This window comes from Notechis scutatus, chromosome Z (assembly GCF_049901735.1).
Source record: "Notechis scutatus isolate UNSWTSFEM ecotype Mainland chromosome Z, rNotScu1.2, whole genome shotgun sequence".
NCBI lineage: Eukaryota > Metazoa > Chordata > Lepidosauria > Squamata > Elapidae > Notechis > Notechis scutatus.
The window spans coordinates 88,591,705-88,607,137 of NC_142025.1; the positions used below are offsets into that span (position 1 = coordinate 88,591,705).

The following is a 15,433-nucleotide window of genomic DNA, read 5'->3' on the forward strand; positions in this document are numbered from 1 at the left end:
TCCATAAACTTAGGGAATTCCAAAGACTTCATAAATCTCCAGAAAATTCCAATCCCCCCCAAAAAAAAAAAAGATAACTGGCAATTCAGACAAACTTCAAACAATACTTTGATTTCTGGTCACAAGAAATAAAGCAATTATTGATCACAGGCAGAATATTTTTGATAACTGGAGAGAAAGTTACCTTTTTCCTTCTTACATAGATTGTTCATGAATGGCAAGTGATAATTTATGTGTGGATTTGTTTACATGGCAACTTTTGACCTTTTTGAATCAATCATATTAACTTTCACTTAAAAATGAAGATATCATAAACTAAAAAGGCAGACTTCATACTGATAGGATGGAATCTATATTCACCTTTGCAAATGCATTTTTGCCATAAGTGGCTTCCTGCTCTGTGTGTTGCTTATCAATGATATCACGACCAGTAGCTACAGTTCGAAAAAGCAGGGTCTTCTCTACCATATCAGCTTTAGTCGAGAGCAGATCCGCAATGACAGATACTAGCTTGCTATTTTCAATCACTGGTGTTTCTCCATCCACAGAAAATTTCAAGTTGCCCTGGAAAAAATATGGAAGAAACATTTTCATTTCTTCAACAATTTCAGCATCAAGCACAAGTTAGGCATTATATCTGCTTGAAAACTATGGCTATTTCTTTGATTCATCCCAAACTAGGATAATAAATATTCCATATCCACCCTAAACTAAAACATTTCTTGCTAGGGAACCAAATTCCTGATACATTGTTTTGCTGAGAATAAATTACACCTTACTTATTAAAATTAATAAAAGAACAAATTCACTAAAGAACATTGGAAGTTTCTACAAGTAATCATCTACCTACAATCACAATTAGACCAGAAAACTCATGATTAAGTGTTGTAGTGGTTAAGTGAGGCATCACTTGACCACATTGAGGTTGTTAATTGAGATAACACATGATTGCAACTTGTAACATTCTCTGCTGGCTTCCTCATTGACTTTGCTTGTTGGAAACCAGCTGGGAAGGCGGCAAATGGCGATCATGTGGCTCCAAGAAACTGCAACTGTTATAAATGTGAGTTGGTTGCCAAGCGCCCAGATTGTAATCATGTGACTGTGTGGATGGTTGTAAGTGTAAGTTGTCAGCCACATCGTAACTTCAACCACAACTTGAACAATTGTAAGTCAAGGAATACCTGTATTTTTTTATAACCATGGGAACCTGATTCATTCTATCAGCTTGCCTATCTTTAGAAATAAACCTGGAATCTGAATATCTTTGATCTTTAATATATTTAAATAGAATTAATGTCTCTCAGCCAAATAAATGTGCATGTATAGATCAGTGATGGGATTCAGAAACTTTTATTATCGGCTCTGCGGGCATGGCTTGGTGGGTGCGGTGTGGCTTGGTGGGCATGGCACGGCAGGGGAAGGATACTGTAAAATCTCTATTTCCACCCCACTCCTGGGGGAAGGTTACTGCAAAATCCCATTCCCTCCCCACCACACTAACCTGCTTTCCAGCTCCATTTTCCTGTGCAGGGCAACAAAGGAAGACCCAGCCAATCAGCCGGGACTCGGGAGGCAGAGACTAGATGGGGGCGGGGCCAGTCAGAGGTGGTATTTGCCGGTTCTCCGAACTACTCAAAATTTCTGCTACCGGTTCTCCAGAACTGGTCAGAACCTGCAGAATACCACCTCTGGTATAGATGCAAAATGTAACTATTACCCTCTTGTTCCCGATGTTCCTCATATAACCTTTCAACATACCTTTCTTTCCATAAATCTAACAGCAGAGAGATCCACTTACCAAATGCAGAATGGCAGCAAGGATTTTGTACACTGTTTGAATCTCTTCTGGTCCAAACCCAATCACTTTCATCGCATCAGCAACAGCTTTGAAATCTGCACTGTCATTAATGGCACACTAAAAAAGAATCAAACAGAAACATGAAGGCCCTCTCTTGCTTTAACACTAAGAATACGATGTTAAGCAAGGGAAAATAAGACACTCATCCCTACATGGGAAAGCCAAAGGAATACTTCAACCAAAACAAAGAATAAAGTATTAGTAATAGTAGTAAAAAAAAGTATTACATGAACTAGCTGATAGAAAAAAGAAAAGCAAAAGAGAAAGTCTATTTAATCTGTTAAAATACCCATAATGAATCCAAATTAATAATTAAAAAACCCTAGGGGGTGATCGGGGGTTTGGAGGAAAACAAGGAAAAAAGGAGTAAATGAAGCTGCAAGAGAGAATATAAATTATCCTTTCCTGTTAGCCAAAGTCATACAAAACACAATAATGTTAATTAGGAATCGAAGATAAATAGTTGGCAAAAGTAAAGTTGATAGCTATCCCGTAATAAGGTAAACTTTTCAAAAATTTTCAGCCAAAAGTTTGGATTTTTTCCCCAATTAAAAAAAAAAAATAGCAAGGAGAATTTTAAACCAATTTGGCCAAATTTGGAAACTTATTTTATTATTGTTGTCAAGGAGCAAAAAAGAACATAGCACAGAATTCCAAATAAAAATAGGTAACTATATACAGTATAATACAAGTAAGGTAATCTGAGATGCAGTACAGGTAGTTCTTGACTTACGACCAGAATTGAGTCTGAAATTTCTATTGTTAAGTGAGACATTTAAGTGACTTTTGTCCCATTTTACGACTTTTCTTGCCACAGTTGTTAAGTGAATCACTTCAGTTTTTTAAGTTAGTTACACAGTTGTTAAGTGAATCTGGCTTCCCCACTGATTTTGTTTATCAGAAGGTTGCAAAAGATGATCCCATAGCCCTAGGACAGCAACTGTCATAAATTTGAGCCAATTGTCAAATGTCTGAATTTTGATCACGTGACCATGGGGATCCTGCAGCAGTCATAAGTGTGAAAAATGGTCATAAGTCACTTTTTTCAGTGATGTTGTAACTTTGAACAGTCACTGAATCAACTGTTGTGAAGAAATACCTGTAATATCCAGAGCACTGTTACCTGTCTAATTCAAATCCACATTCATAGTCATAATTAGGTAATGCATGCTCTTTTGGGTCATCTTTTCAGAGCTATTTCCCCACCAGATTCCTCAATGACTGCAACAGTGACAGAGTCTTAATTGGAAAAGCTGGAATACGTTTAGTTTGGTTTGGTTTGGTTTGGTTTGGTTTAGTTTGTCATTGCACCTCATACAACAAAATCAAACACCATCTTCAGTTTATATCATGACCATGAAAATAAACACAAACACACATCCTTCACACTCCACAAATTGAACCAAAAACCCCCGACATGGCATCAACACTGCACTATACATCAGAATTCAAAAGAGCTACTGCCCTGGGATAGAAGCTGTTTTTCAGCCCATTTGTCCTTGTTTTTATTATTCTGTACTGTCTGCCAGAGGGTAACAGTTAAAAAAAAAGGGTTCCCAGGATGAGATGGATCTTTGAGAATGTTTTGAACTTTCTTAAGGCAGCGGGAGCTATAAAGCTCTTCCAAAGAGGGGTGAGGGCAACCAATGATCTTCTGGGCAATGACATTAACCCTCTGGAGTGCTGTCCTATCTGCCACTGCGCAATTGGCAAACTATACAGAGGTACAGTAAGTTAAGATACTCTCTATGGTGCAGCGGCAGAAGATCACCAGCAGTTTTTCATTCAGTTGTTGTTTTCTGAGAAGTCTCAGGTAGTATAATCTCTGCTGGGCCCTTTTGTCCAGTGCTGCAATGCGAGCATCTCAGGTCAGGCCCTCTTTTATGATAACACCCAGAAACTTAAAACTGGCCACTTGCTCCACTTTGGTCTCCATGGATAAGCAAGGGCTGTGTGTGTGATCTGTTCCTTCTGTAGTCCACTATAAGTTCCTTGGTCTCATTGGTGTTGAGGACCAAGTTATTGTCTCCACACCATGAAAGCAACCGGTCCACCTCATCTCGGTAGGCAGACTCATCCCCCCTGGAGATGAGTCCCACCACTGTTGTATCATCTGCAAATTTAGTAATAGTATTACTAGCATGAGTGGGAATGCAGTCATGCACATGTAGAGTATAGAGTAAGGGACTCAACACACAACCCTATAATGTACCAGTGTTAAGAATAAGGGCTGAAGAGGTATGATTACCTAATCCAACCCTCTGTGAGTGGCCAGAAAGGAAATCCATAATCCAAAGGCAGATTGAATAAGAAAGTCCAAGGTCCAGAAGTTTAGACACTAGCCTATGTGGAGGAATTGTGTTAAATGCAGAACTAAAATCTACAAAAAGCATCCTCACATAGCCCCCCTGCTAGAGTTTTATGTGTCTTGAACTTAGCCCATGTTGAACTGTGTAGCACTGTCAAACATTACTGCAGGAAAGGTTTTATGACATTTTGCATTATGATACAAACTGTTCTATGGTATAAAATGTTTTAAAATTTGTCAGATTTCAATTACACTGAAGTAAGTCAAGAGTCATGAATTTGGACATGTTGTATATATATTAGCTCATTTGAGGTATTCTGATTCAAAACCTGTCCTACCATTTTAAAGATTACAGGAATCAGAGTTTTTGTAATAATAAAAATAAATTACACAATAAAACCTTTCAGTCATTTTGCTATTAAATTAGCCATAAATTTTGCTGTTAAAATGTGGCCTTGGAATTATTGAATGAGGTTATATATTTTTAGTTCCTTCATCTAAAATAAATCAGATACTGTAAAAGATTCCATAGAATGCCCTGAAAAGTTTGCTAAAGATGTAATTGACTTTGTGTATTTTATATTCTTAAAATTAATATGTTTCACCCTTTGAATCCTGATCTGGGACCTTAATAAAAGAGTTGATTTGGAAGTTGACCAATTAATATTGGAAATATACTGCAACATTCATTTTTAAGCAGTTTTTAAGCTTGCCAATCAAAATTATTTGTAAGCATTGATTAAATAGGTTAAACTCATATTAGAAAACAAATACAAGATCTCCAAATGTACGGACTGATAAGAAATAGAATAGTTTACCATGCAATAGTTTCAAAGGGAAAAATGATTCTTCCTCACCTTTGGTTGTACTCCAGCACTAATATAGCTGTATGCAGATGAATCTTTATGTAGATATAAAGATCGCAGAAGCTGCTCAGAGCCTCCTTGAAGAAGCTAAAAAGATAAAAATCGATTACTTAAACCAATTGTGTTGACAATGGAGAGTATTGGTAGCTCAGGGTTGAAATTAGGCTCCTTAGTGCTCTCTAACTTGATTTTTTTTTCCTTGCAGATGTTTCATTATCCAAACTGAGTTACATCATCAATCCTAGTCACTAGCGGTGATGATGTTACCTAGTTTGGGTATTGAAATGTCTGCAAGGAAACTACCAAGCCCACAGAGCACCAAAGACCTCTTACATCAATTGTCTTTTTGGTGCTATGTATTATTAATAATATTACCACCTAAAAGACTCTTTCTTGATAGGATAGTCCATGTCTCAAGCATGCAGTATAAAGGACATTGAACAAATATAATATTCAACAGTGAAGAGGGCTTCAAGCATTGCAACAGCTACTCCTTTACTAGTCACTCCAGGTAAGTTAGATTCTCTCTTACATAAGGCTATTTTGGGGAGGAAAAAGTATATGCTTTGAGTGGCATTCAACCCCAACTATGTGCTATTCATTACCACTCAGCAATGCTATTGATACTTGATCTGTCTTTAGGACCTTCCTTCTGGAATCTCAGCTAAGGGGCATCCTTCATTTAAAGACTCTGTTTCTCCTTCCCTCTTCTTTAATCCTGTTATAAAAGATGCAACTTTTAATGGAGTTATCTTAAACTATTACATATTCAAGAACTTGTGGTTTTTTCGGGATTAGGAAAGTTTCTCCTGGGGTCAGAATGGCTAGCATCCCAAAATCTTTAAATATGTATTTAGGTTCATTGTTTCATCTAAACCAATATATTGGGGGAGGGTCTGCCCTGAAAGGACATTAAAACCTGGCTCTTCTTTCACTGAAGCATAATGGGAAGGGAGCCCAGCTTGATGATGATGATGATGATGATGATGATGATGATGAAGAGGAGGAAGAGGAAGAGGAAGAGGAAGAGGAAGAGGAAGAAGAGGAAGAAGAAGAAGAAGAAGAAGAAGAAGAAGAAGAAGAAGAAGAAGAAGAAGAAGAAGAAGAAGAAGAAGAAGAAGAAGAAGAATGGCATGGAATCTTAATTTTGTGTTTTTATTATTTGTGGGTTTACTAGCCATCTAGGTTGTTTTATATAATGTAAGTGATCATATACATTTCTCAAATAAATAAAATCAGTGGCACAATCTTCACACTTCTCTAGTAAAACAATAAACAGTGATGCTTTACCAACATAGTAGCCTGGCATAAAAGTACAGTATACAGAATCCTACTTTCCAAAAGAAACAGACATTGTCCTCTGTAAAAGGCTACCCTAAGGCACTATTAGCTGTTTCAGAGGTATCCAAGACAGGCATCCAGTTACTATAATTGCTAGCAGGCACAGAAGGCAAAACCATGAAGTATATGGAAATTATTTCCATCTGCAGGCTAGAACCAGTATGATCTTCTCTTCCAAGGAAAATAAAAACATCAACCAACATTACATTTGGATAAAGGAAATCTAAAGAGCCAGTCTTTGAGCCTCAGAATGGAATAAATTATCTTCTAAAGCAAAATGGCTACACAAAGACTTGTCCTTTGCACTGTGAATGAACTAGGGAAGAAAGAAGGATGTAGCAAACTGATAGCATAAAACAATGAAGAACATTACAAATAAGAGTAGAGTGCATTCCTCTGAACTCAGAAGTGATTACCCATAATGTGCCTAATTTCATAGTTGCAACTCACCTGGTAGAAGGAGTGAAAGTTTCTCTCTCCTAGCTGCTGCACAATTACCCGGGACTAGAAGAACAAGGAAAGAGCATTACCAAAATAAGCTTGCTAATTTATTTTTTAACCTGTACTATCCTAAGCAAACAGTTTGCATTAAGTTGAATATTGAAAACAGGTTGTTTTTAAACCTAATCTTGCCCTATTTAAATAAATTATTGGGAGGCAGAAGGGGGATGGGAACTAATTACACAATTTGTGTTATTGCAATGTAACAAAATATGAATGTTGTTATTGTTATATTTTATTTATCTGTTGAAGTGCTATGGCTATTAGCCATCCAGAGTCATGTGAGAGATGGGAAGCCATATAAGTCCTTTACATAAATTAAACAAATAATGAGGGTCTTTCAATACAATAGTGGCATAGCAGCCATTTGCAATGGACCAATTTCAGTGGAAGTCTGGTGATGATCCCTCCAAAGGGCAACTAGCCTATGGAAGGCCTTATGAGGCTGCTGCCATAATCCAGAGGGACAGACACTTTATTCAGTATGACCGAGAGTAGAATATCTTCTGGGATCAATCAGATCAATAAGTAATAGCAGGACTTCAATAATGCTACTGGTTAAGGTTTCATTAATCTTAATCTGTTAAGTGAAACATTTGGTTGTAAATATGAGCCCGTTCAACCGATAGAGATTTATTGCAGGAAAATGTAAAAAAAATAAATAACAAAATGCAAGTCAAGTGTCAAATACTGGAGATGTGGTCACATAAGTGGGGGTGGGGGGGTTATGATGCAATTGTAATTTCAAGGAGGGGTTGTAAGTAACTTTTTTGACAGTAACATTTTGAAACAGAAACTGTTGCATGGTTTAAATTTGGGAGGTGAGGGGAATACCTGTAAAGTAACTTCTAAATCATCCAAGCTTTAGTGCCTATTCCAAGATTATCATTCTGACAGAGTAGCAAAGCAGAGTGAGGAGAGGGGGGAAAGGGGAGATAAACATACAGTATATGTTCTGTATAAATGTTTAAGGAAAACAAACGATGTTGCTTTAAAAAAATAATTCTGCATATAGACACAAAACTGAAAGCTAGACAGCACTTAAAAACTGCCCTATCATCTATTCCATTTTTAAATGAGGTTTCCATCAGGCCACAAAACATGTAATAGTAAATTTCCTTACAACCACATGATCATCTATTTAAAACTATGGTCTCTGTTACAAATATATTTACTGAAAGTTTTGCAAGTTAAAGCCAACTTTCTCATACACTTAACATTATCCCAAGAATTCACTTCAGTTTTCTATTATGAATCCAGATGCTTATAATATAGTAAATTTTACTAATTTCTGAAAGATATGTGTGGAGGAGCATGAAAACCCTAGTTACCTTTTCCAGCAAGTAATTATTGATATGTCCACCTATGGGGTCTCCTTTGAAATCAAAATTGATATCCATATATTTTCCAAAGCGGCTGGAGTTGTCATTACGGTTAGTTTTCGCATTGCCAAAAGCTTCCAGAACACAGTTGGATTTCAGCAGCATGTTCTTCACCCTTTAAAGAACACACATGCCCAAAAACTAATAGTAAAGGAACCTATGTCAGACATAATGCTTTTTATAGGTAAGAAACCTAATGGCCATGTTTGTTCTACTATAGCAAGGGTCTTCAAACTTGGCAAGTTTAAGACTTGTGGACTTCAACTCCCAGAATTTCTGAGCTAACATGACTGGAGGAAGAATTCTGGGAGTTGAAGTCCACAAGTCTTAAAGCTGTCAAGTTTGAAGACCATTGTACTATAGGCTAAAGGGGGCTGTCTTTCAAAATGTGGTCAGCAGAAAGCCATCCCAAGCAAAATAATAGATCCTTAATTCTCAATTTTCATCTATAGCAAGCTTCATTCTATGTTTAGGAAAGCAGAAATACAGTGGTCAAGTCACTCCCATCATTGTAGGTATTAAAAACTCCTTCTCTCTGTGTGAAGCCAACTATACATTCCAAATTATGTTCAAGGCCTTAGAGGTTTCAGAGAATAGATTATCCTGTCAAAATATATAGATTATATTGTTGAGATTAGGGTCCTGACTAACAGCAGAAACAGCAAGAAAAAAGTGAAAGCAGTTGTATCCAGATGGCCTGAAATTCAATCTACTTTAAACCTTTAAATTAAAATTTTCAGAAAATAATAAGCCAGACAAGGGCAATTACTTTTTGGGATGTTGGCATTGTCTTAGTCACCTCTTATACAACAGAAAGTTGCTGTTAAAGGGTTTAGGCCACTATTTGATGTTAGAGACCCATAATGTACCTTGAACATTTGATACAATGTGTTCTGTGTTCTTCTTCTTTTTGTCTTTTTTTTTTTACCAGAGCTCTTGAGAAACTAAAAGTTTGCACCCTATTGTGGCACCTTCATTTGTACTTTTTTTCCTAAGGAGCAATTATATTTTGCGTTCAATTTATTCAGGCATTTTTTCCTCCAAAGCAAATGCCTTACCTTTCAACTTCGGCTCTCTGACTCTGATTGGTAATGGCAGCTATGTACTGCATAATATATTTACTTGCTTCTGTTTTACCTGCTCCGCTTTCCCCTGAGGGCACAAATGAAGGACAGGAATCAAAACACAATGTCATCTAATTCGCTAGCTAAAGAGAACAAGCGTGCTTTGAGCTTCTTGAGCTTCTTTATCATTCAAGAAATTAATATTAAGCTCTATGTCTTCATGCTCAATTTCTAGTTCAAGAGGAAAACTAGGCAAAACTTTGAACTCTTTATAAAAGTTGGCCAAAAAAGTACATAGTATTGGACAAAGAAGTGCTAGACTTTTAAAATAAATAAAGTAGAACAGGATAGCATCTGGCAAATATTTTATAGGTCATATTTACAAAAACCTACAAATCATATTTGATATATAATATTTCTCAGTGTCTAGAGGTTGTAAGCCTCTGGATGGGAAAGAACAGATCTCAGCTTAACCTTGGTAAACTGAGTGGCTGTAGATTTTAGGGTTGACTGGATCTAAGGTTTTTCCATCTTTGGATCCAAATGGATCCAACGTGCAATTTGGGGTCCTCCTGGGCTCACAACTTCTTCTTGAAGAGCTATAATGGCAGCTATAATGAAGAAGGCTTCTCTACAACTTTTTTTTTTTAATCTCAGTTGCACCCCTTCCTGGATCAAGAGACACTATTCAACGCACAGGCCTTAGTCACCTCTCAAGTGTATTGAGTGCAATACAATTACATGGAGTGGCTGTTAAGGAACATCTGGAAGCAGCAGCTGATCCAGAATTTGGAAACACTGGAAGTTCTGGGTACACTTCAATACTGTACATCCATGTTACATTTCTGCTAAGGGAGCTGAACTGACTCCCAGTGTGTTTCCAGATAGAATTCAAGGTACTAGTTATTACACCCTTAAAGCCTTCCATATCACAGGGCTGCATTTTTTGTGGGATCATTTATCACTGGTTGTTTTTATCCATCCCACAAGGTCTGGCAGGAGGGCCATGCTCCATTCTTCAATTAAAGAATGTCATCTTACGGGACCTTGAAAACCTGTTTGTTTGTTTGTTTTGCTGCAGCAGCTTGGAACACCATCCTCCCTCAAGATCAGATTGGCCTTACCTCTGCTGGCCTTCCATTAAGCACTTGATGTGCTCCAGGACAAGGAGGTAGGTAAGTCCCACTTTTTGTATTGTCTTATTGAGTTCATCTTCTGTGACCACCCTTGTCTTTTTATTTCAGTAATAAATGTTTATTGTTTTAATGTGTTGTTAGCTGCCCAGGATTACATCTACTAGATGGGTATCCATTAACATGAATGAATGGATGAATGAATGAATGAATGAATGAATACCACTCACTCCCTCACTCAGTCATAGAACTTATTCAATTATAGCCAGGCTGGACTCACATTTTACACAAAATCACCACATAGACAGTTTGTAATGCAATACAATATAAGAACCTAGCTTTAATCTTCCAGCTTTGTTTAAAATATCACTATGACAGGAGGTAGCAAGTACCTCTGACCCACCTGATATTACAATGCATGTGTCCTTTGATCGCCTCTTCATGGCTTTATATGCTGCATCTGCGATGGCAAAGAGATGAGGTGGCCTCTCATACAACTCACGCCCTTTATACTGCTCAACTGTATCACGGCCATAGATATTCAAATTCTTGTAAGGATTTACAGAAACAACTACTTCCCCAATAAATGTGTAGATCCGTCCTTTTTCAAACCTAAATGGTGCAAGACAAAGGTGACAGAAAAATTAGAAATGGTTAAAAAGCAGACAATTAATATCATATAACTAACATGAGCTTTGTACTTTAATGAGAAGCTCATTTCATTATATTTTTTCCTCATAATCAAAGAATTTACTGACTGTAAGTAAGCAGTATTTGAAGAATTACATCAGTAATTTTTTATGTTAAGTTCAGGCAGAATTATGTACATTGTGTATGCCTTTATTTATGTAGAAACAGGATTGGGCATCTAAAAATTCAGGCTATTCATGAACGTGTGCACAGATACATCCTTAAAGTTGCATCTCTATTAATAGTAATGCTTAAATATATAATGCATCACAATTCAATCTCTAAAAATCTCAGAAAAAAACCCAAGATTTTGATATTTAACATTACAAAATGCCATTATCAAACCTTTAGTTTTCTACTGGGAATTTAGTTTTTCCACCAGTATACTATGAGTCCAAGTCACTACAGAAAAGTAATATTCCAGATTATTTATTTGTATCCAAGCTTTATTGGTTTGACCCAAACATATCCAACAAATCTTCCCCCTCCATGACAACAACCCTCTGAGGTGGGTTGTGCTGAGAGAGGATGACTAGCAAAAGGCACCCAAATGGTTTTTATGACTAAGGTGGGACTTGAACTCACGGTCTCCCGCTTTCTTGGTTCCTTAACTATTAGACCGAAGTGATTCTTTTTAAATTTGGTTCATGATAAAAAAGAACATATTTTGAGTTAGGAGCAATATTTTCTCCTGTTTTATTTAAAGCAACGTTGTTTTTGCATCACAACAACCTGTTAATGTTTCTTTACCTCTAGACTTCATCAGCCTATTTCAACTCTATGGGATTTGATGGCTGATGGAAGCTCAGTCCTGTTTGTTCTCAAACATTACACACCTTGTTCTTCATCAGTCACAAGGCAAGATATGACAAATATTGTTTGATAGCTCCATTGGACAAAGAAACACAAAACCCAGTGCAACCAGTAAAGCCCCAGCTTTCAATCGTTTGTTTAGTGACCATTCAAAGTTACCACAGCACTGAAAAATGGTGACTCGTGACTAATTTTCACCATTGCATTATCACAATGGTCAATGATCAAAATTTGGGCACTTGGCAGCTGGCATATCTTTGTGACAGTTCCATCATCCTGGGATCATGTGATCACTATTTGTAAGCTTCCCAGCCACTTCCAACAAAAAAAAAGTCAATGGAGGAAACCAGATTCATTTAACGATTGGGTGATTTACTAAACGCCTGTAGTGATTCGCTTAGCAACTGTGACAAAAAGGTCAGAAAATGAGATGCAACTTATTTAACAAGTGTCTTGCTTAGCAATGGAAATTTTAGGCCCAATTGTTATAAGTGGTCTTCAACTTATGACTACAATAAGGACCGGAATTTCTTCTGCTAGGAAAGGTGGTTATTAAGTGAGTCATGCCCTAATTTACGACCTTTTTTGCAACAGTTGTTGGGTGTATTACTGCAATTGTTAACTGAATCACGCAGTTATTAAAGAATTAAACTTCTCCCATTGACTTTGCTTGTCAGAAGCCAGCTAAGAAGGTCACAAAGGCAGTCATATGACCCCAGGAAGCTGAAACCATCATAAGTTCTGGTAGTCCTCGACTTATGGCCACAATTGAACCCCAAATTTCTGTTGCTAAGTGAGACAGTTGTTAAGTGAATTTTGCCCCATTTTATGAGCTTTTTAGCCACAGTTATTAAGTGACTGACCGTTGCTGTTAAGTTAGGAACATGGCTGTTGAGTGAATCTGGTTTCCCCATTGACTTTGCTTGCTAGAAAGTCACAAAGGAGGATTCCCATGAGCCTGAGACACTGCAACTGTCATAAATATGAGTCAGTTGCCAAGCTTCTGAATTCTGATCACATGACGATAGAGCTGCTGCAATGGTCATAAATGTAAAAAGTTGCTTTTTTTCATGCTGTTGTAATTTTGAACAGTCACTAAATGAACTGGTATAAATTGAGGACTATTTGTACATGCTGATTGCCAAGCACCTGAATTTTGATTACTTGATTGCAGGGATGCTGCAACGAGCAAGTATGTCACTTTTCCAGTGTCTTTGAATGGCTGCTAAATGAATGGTTCCAATCTTCACTGTATGCAGATATGATTGAAATAGTTACTTACTCACTATTCAGCTCCACAACAGTTATAAACTGATTCAATAATTCCAAAGACAATATACCTATAATATTTATGTAACATCTGGATTGCTATTTTTTTAAAAAAAAAATCTCAACCAGATTTGTTTAAAAATTATTGGATCCTCACAAGAAAGATGGTGATTGTACTTAAATGCATTGTCATTAAATATGGCATTGAAAAAAAATGAGTAAAGGGACAGGCAAAAAACAACAAAGTCCTGTTTCACCATGGTGAAAAATTTGGTTAATTTGGTATAATTTCTTTTAAATTTGTTCTGGAGATGAATAGTAAATCTGGCAGAACAATATCTCAGCTGTGTTTTTGTATGTTGCTAAATTAAATAAAATACTATCAGAATTACAATTTTGTTTAATTTAGCATTAAATTAATGTGTAACCAGAACTTCCAAAATTATTTATCTTTCCTTTTAGGTATATCAGCTATCCACTTCTCCCTTCCTTTCCAATTTTATTTTTTAATTTTCTTCCTTTGTCAAATGCACCTCCTTCTGCTTTAATAGAATGCAAACGATTATCATTTTATCACATGTCCAGTGTTGAAAGCATTTCTGTCAAAAACTTTACCAAAATCTTACCAAAAGCAAAAGTTCTGTATTACATTTTGCTTTAAAATGGGAATTCTGCCGAATTTTTCTACCATGGAGGCATACCACTTTTACTGATATCATGAAACATACTTGAATTTTTAATACATTTTTCAACTCAGTTTTGAGGGCAGTCAGTAGGAAATGCCATTGTGTGGACATTTGGTGTCCCTCCTTTCCTGTACGGGACAAAACAGCAAGGACAGTGAAAGGGCGAATTATTCATCTATAAAGGAAGCTTGGAAAGGAAACATATTTAATTCAAAGGTTGCCAACAGGCCCAAATTTTACTGGCCCAACTGTTAACTATCCTCCTGGCCTATACCATAGTGTGTATATACACACACACACACACAAACACACACACATTAAATCGTTAAAGTAGTATATTCTATGGTGGCATAGAAATATTGGAGAGAAAAAGAAATATGGTGACAGCACTGGTGGGTATGGGAAGGATGTTCACAAAAGAAAAAGGATTTTATGTTGGAAATTTTATTTAAAAGCCTAAATAATTTCTTCTTTAATTTAAATTAGAATTAGATATTTAAAAGTCATGCAGGGATCTGATTTTTATTTACTTTCAATATTTCCATTCCATGTTACTGATAATGAATGAATGGGTGTTTATTGCAAAGTAGCTAGTTACTAGAGTATGCATTTCAATTCACAAGACAAGGCTTTAAAAAAGATACTTTTCTGACGCACCGCAATTTTAATTTACTATGGAACAAAAATCTTGGATAGAAAGAAGCAAAAGTCAAGTCATAAACAGGGGAACACATGAATGCTTTTCTATCTACTTGCATCAAAAGACATCCTAAGCCATTCTTCTTCCACATTGTAGAGTGAAAATAAGCTTGGAATGTCTGTTTTATCCATAGATATTAGGAAAGAAGAGCAAGGCAAAAGAAAGGCAATGGAGGATAGAATGACTTCCTACAAAACACAATAAATCAACAAAAGCTATTTCCACTGCCATCTCTCTGCCTGAATTTTAACTCACTTTCTCTAAATAGTCACCTTGTATTTATAAAGTTATGTAGACAAAAGGAAAACAAGACAACAACCAAACCAAATTTCTGAATTTAGCAAAAGGTACATATGTTTGGTACAAGAAGGCTGAATTACGTATCTAGAAATATGTGCTTGGAATTCATTTTACTAATAGATTATACTATTCAGCCAGATAACCTAGGCTGAGGATAAAAGCTTGTAAGGATTCTAAAGTCATTTATTATTACTGAATTGTGCAGTTAAAACTTCATTTTTTCAAAATGATCTTCAACAGAACATCCATGAATGTTGAAAATTCTAATATTATCTCAAATTTGTCTTGAATCTTGATGTTAAAATTGTATCCATTGATTCTTGTTGAGCCTGTGATGCTATTTGAGGAGATCTGAGGAGAAAATGAGCATCTGGGTTTGTGGCAGGATCTGGTTCCCATGTTGGCATTGTTGTGTGGTTGGTTCTTCTTTCTTTTAAAAATCTGCTTCAGGCTGGGTTGTCTGTATTTAAGTATGGGCTTGCTACCCAATCCCTAAAGGGAAAGCTCTCCACCTCATCC

At 36.5% G+C, this 15,433-nt stretch overlaps 1 protein-coding gene across 2 annotated transcripts in view; it reads right to left on the minus strand.

Moving 5' to 3' along the window:
* MYO1D (myosin ID) overlaps positions 1-15,433 on the minus strand; it is a 137,996-nt gene that overhangs the window by 104,094 nt on the left and 18,469 nt on the right. For both annotated transcript variants that reach the window (XM_026683674.2, XM_087946587.1), the window contains exons 2-8: positions 10,860-11,068; positions 9,318-9,411; positions 8,209-8,374; positions 6,827-6,880; positions 5,027-5,122; positions 1,802-1,918; positions 361-564 (exon numbers count right to left, since the gene is read on the minus strand). In XM_026683674.2, the coding sequence (XP_026539459.1) occupies positions 361-564; positions 1,802-1,918; positions 5,027-5,122; positions 6,827-6,880; positions 8,209-8,374; positions 9,318-9,411; positions 10,860-11,068 (940 nt within the window). The remainder of the gene's footprint in view (positions 1-360; positions 565-1,801; positions 1,919-5,026; positions 5,123-6,826; positions 6,881-8,208; positions 8,375-9,317; positions 9,412-10,859; positions 11,069-15,433) is intronic.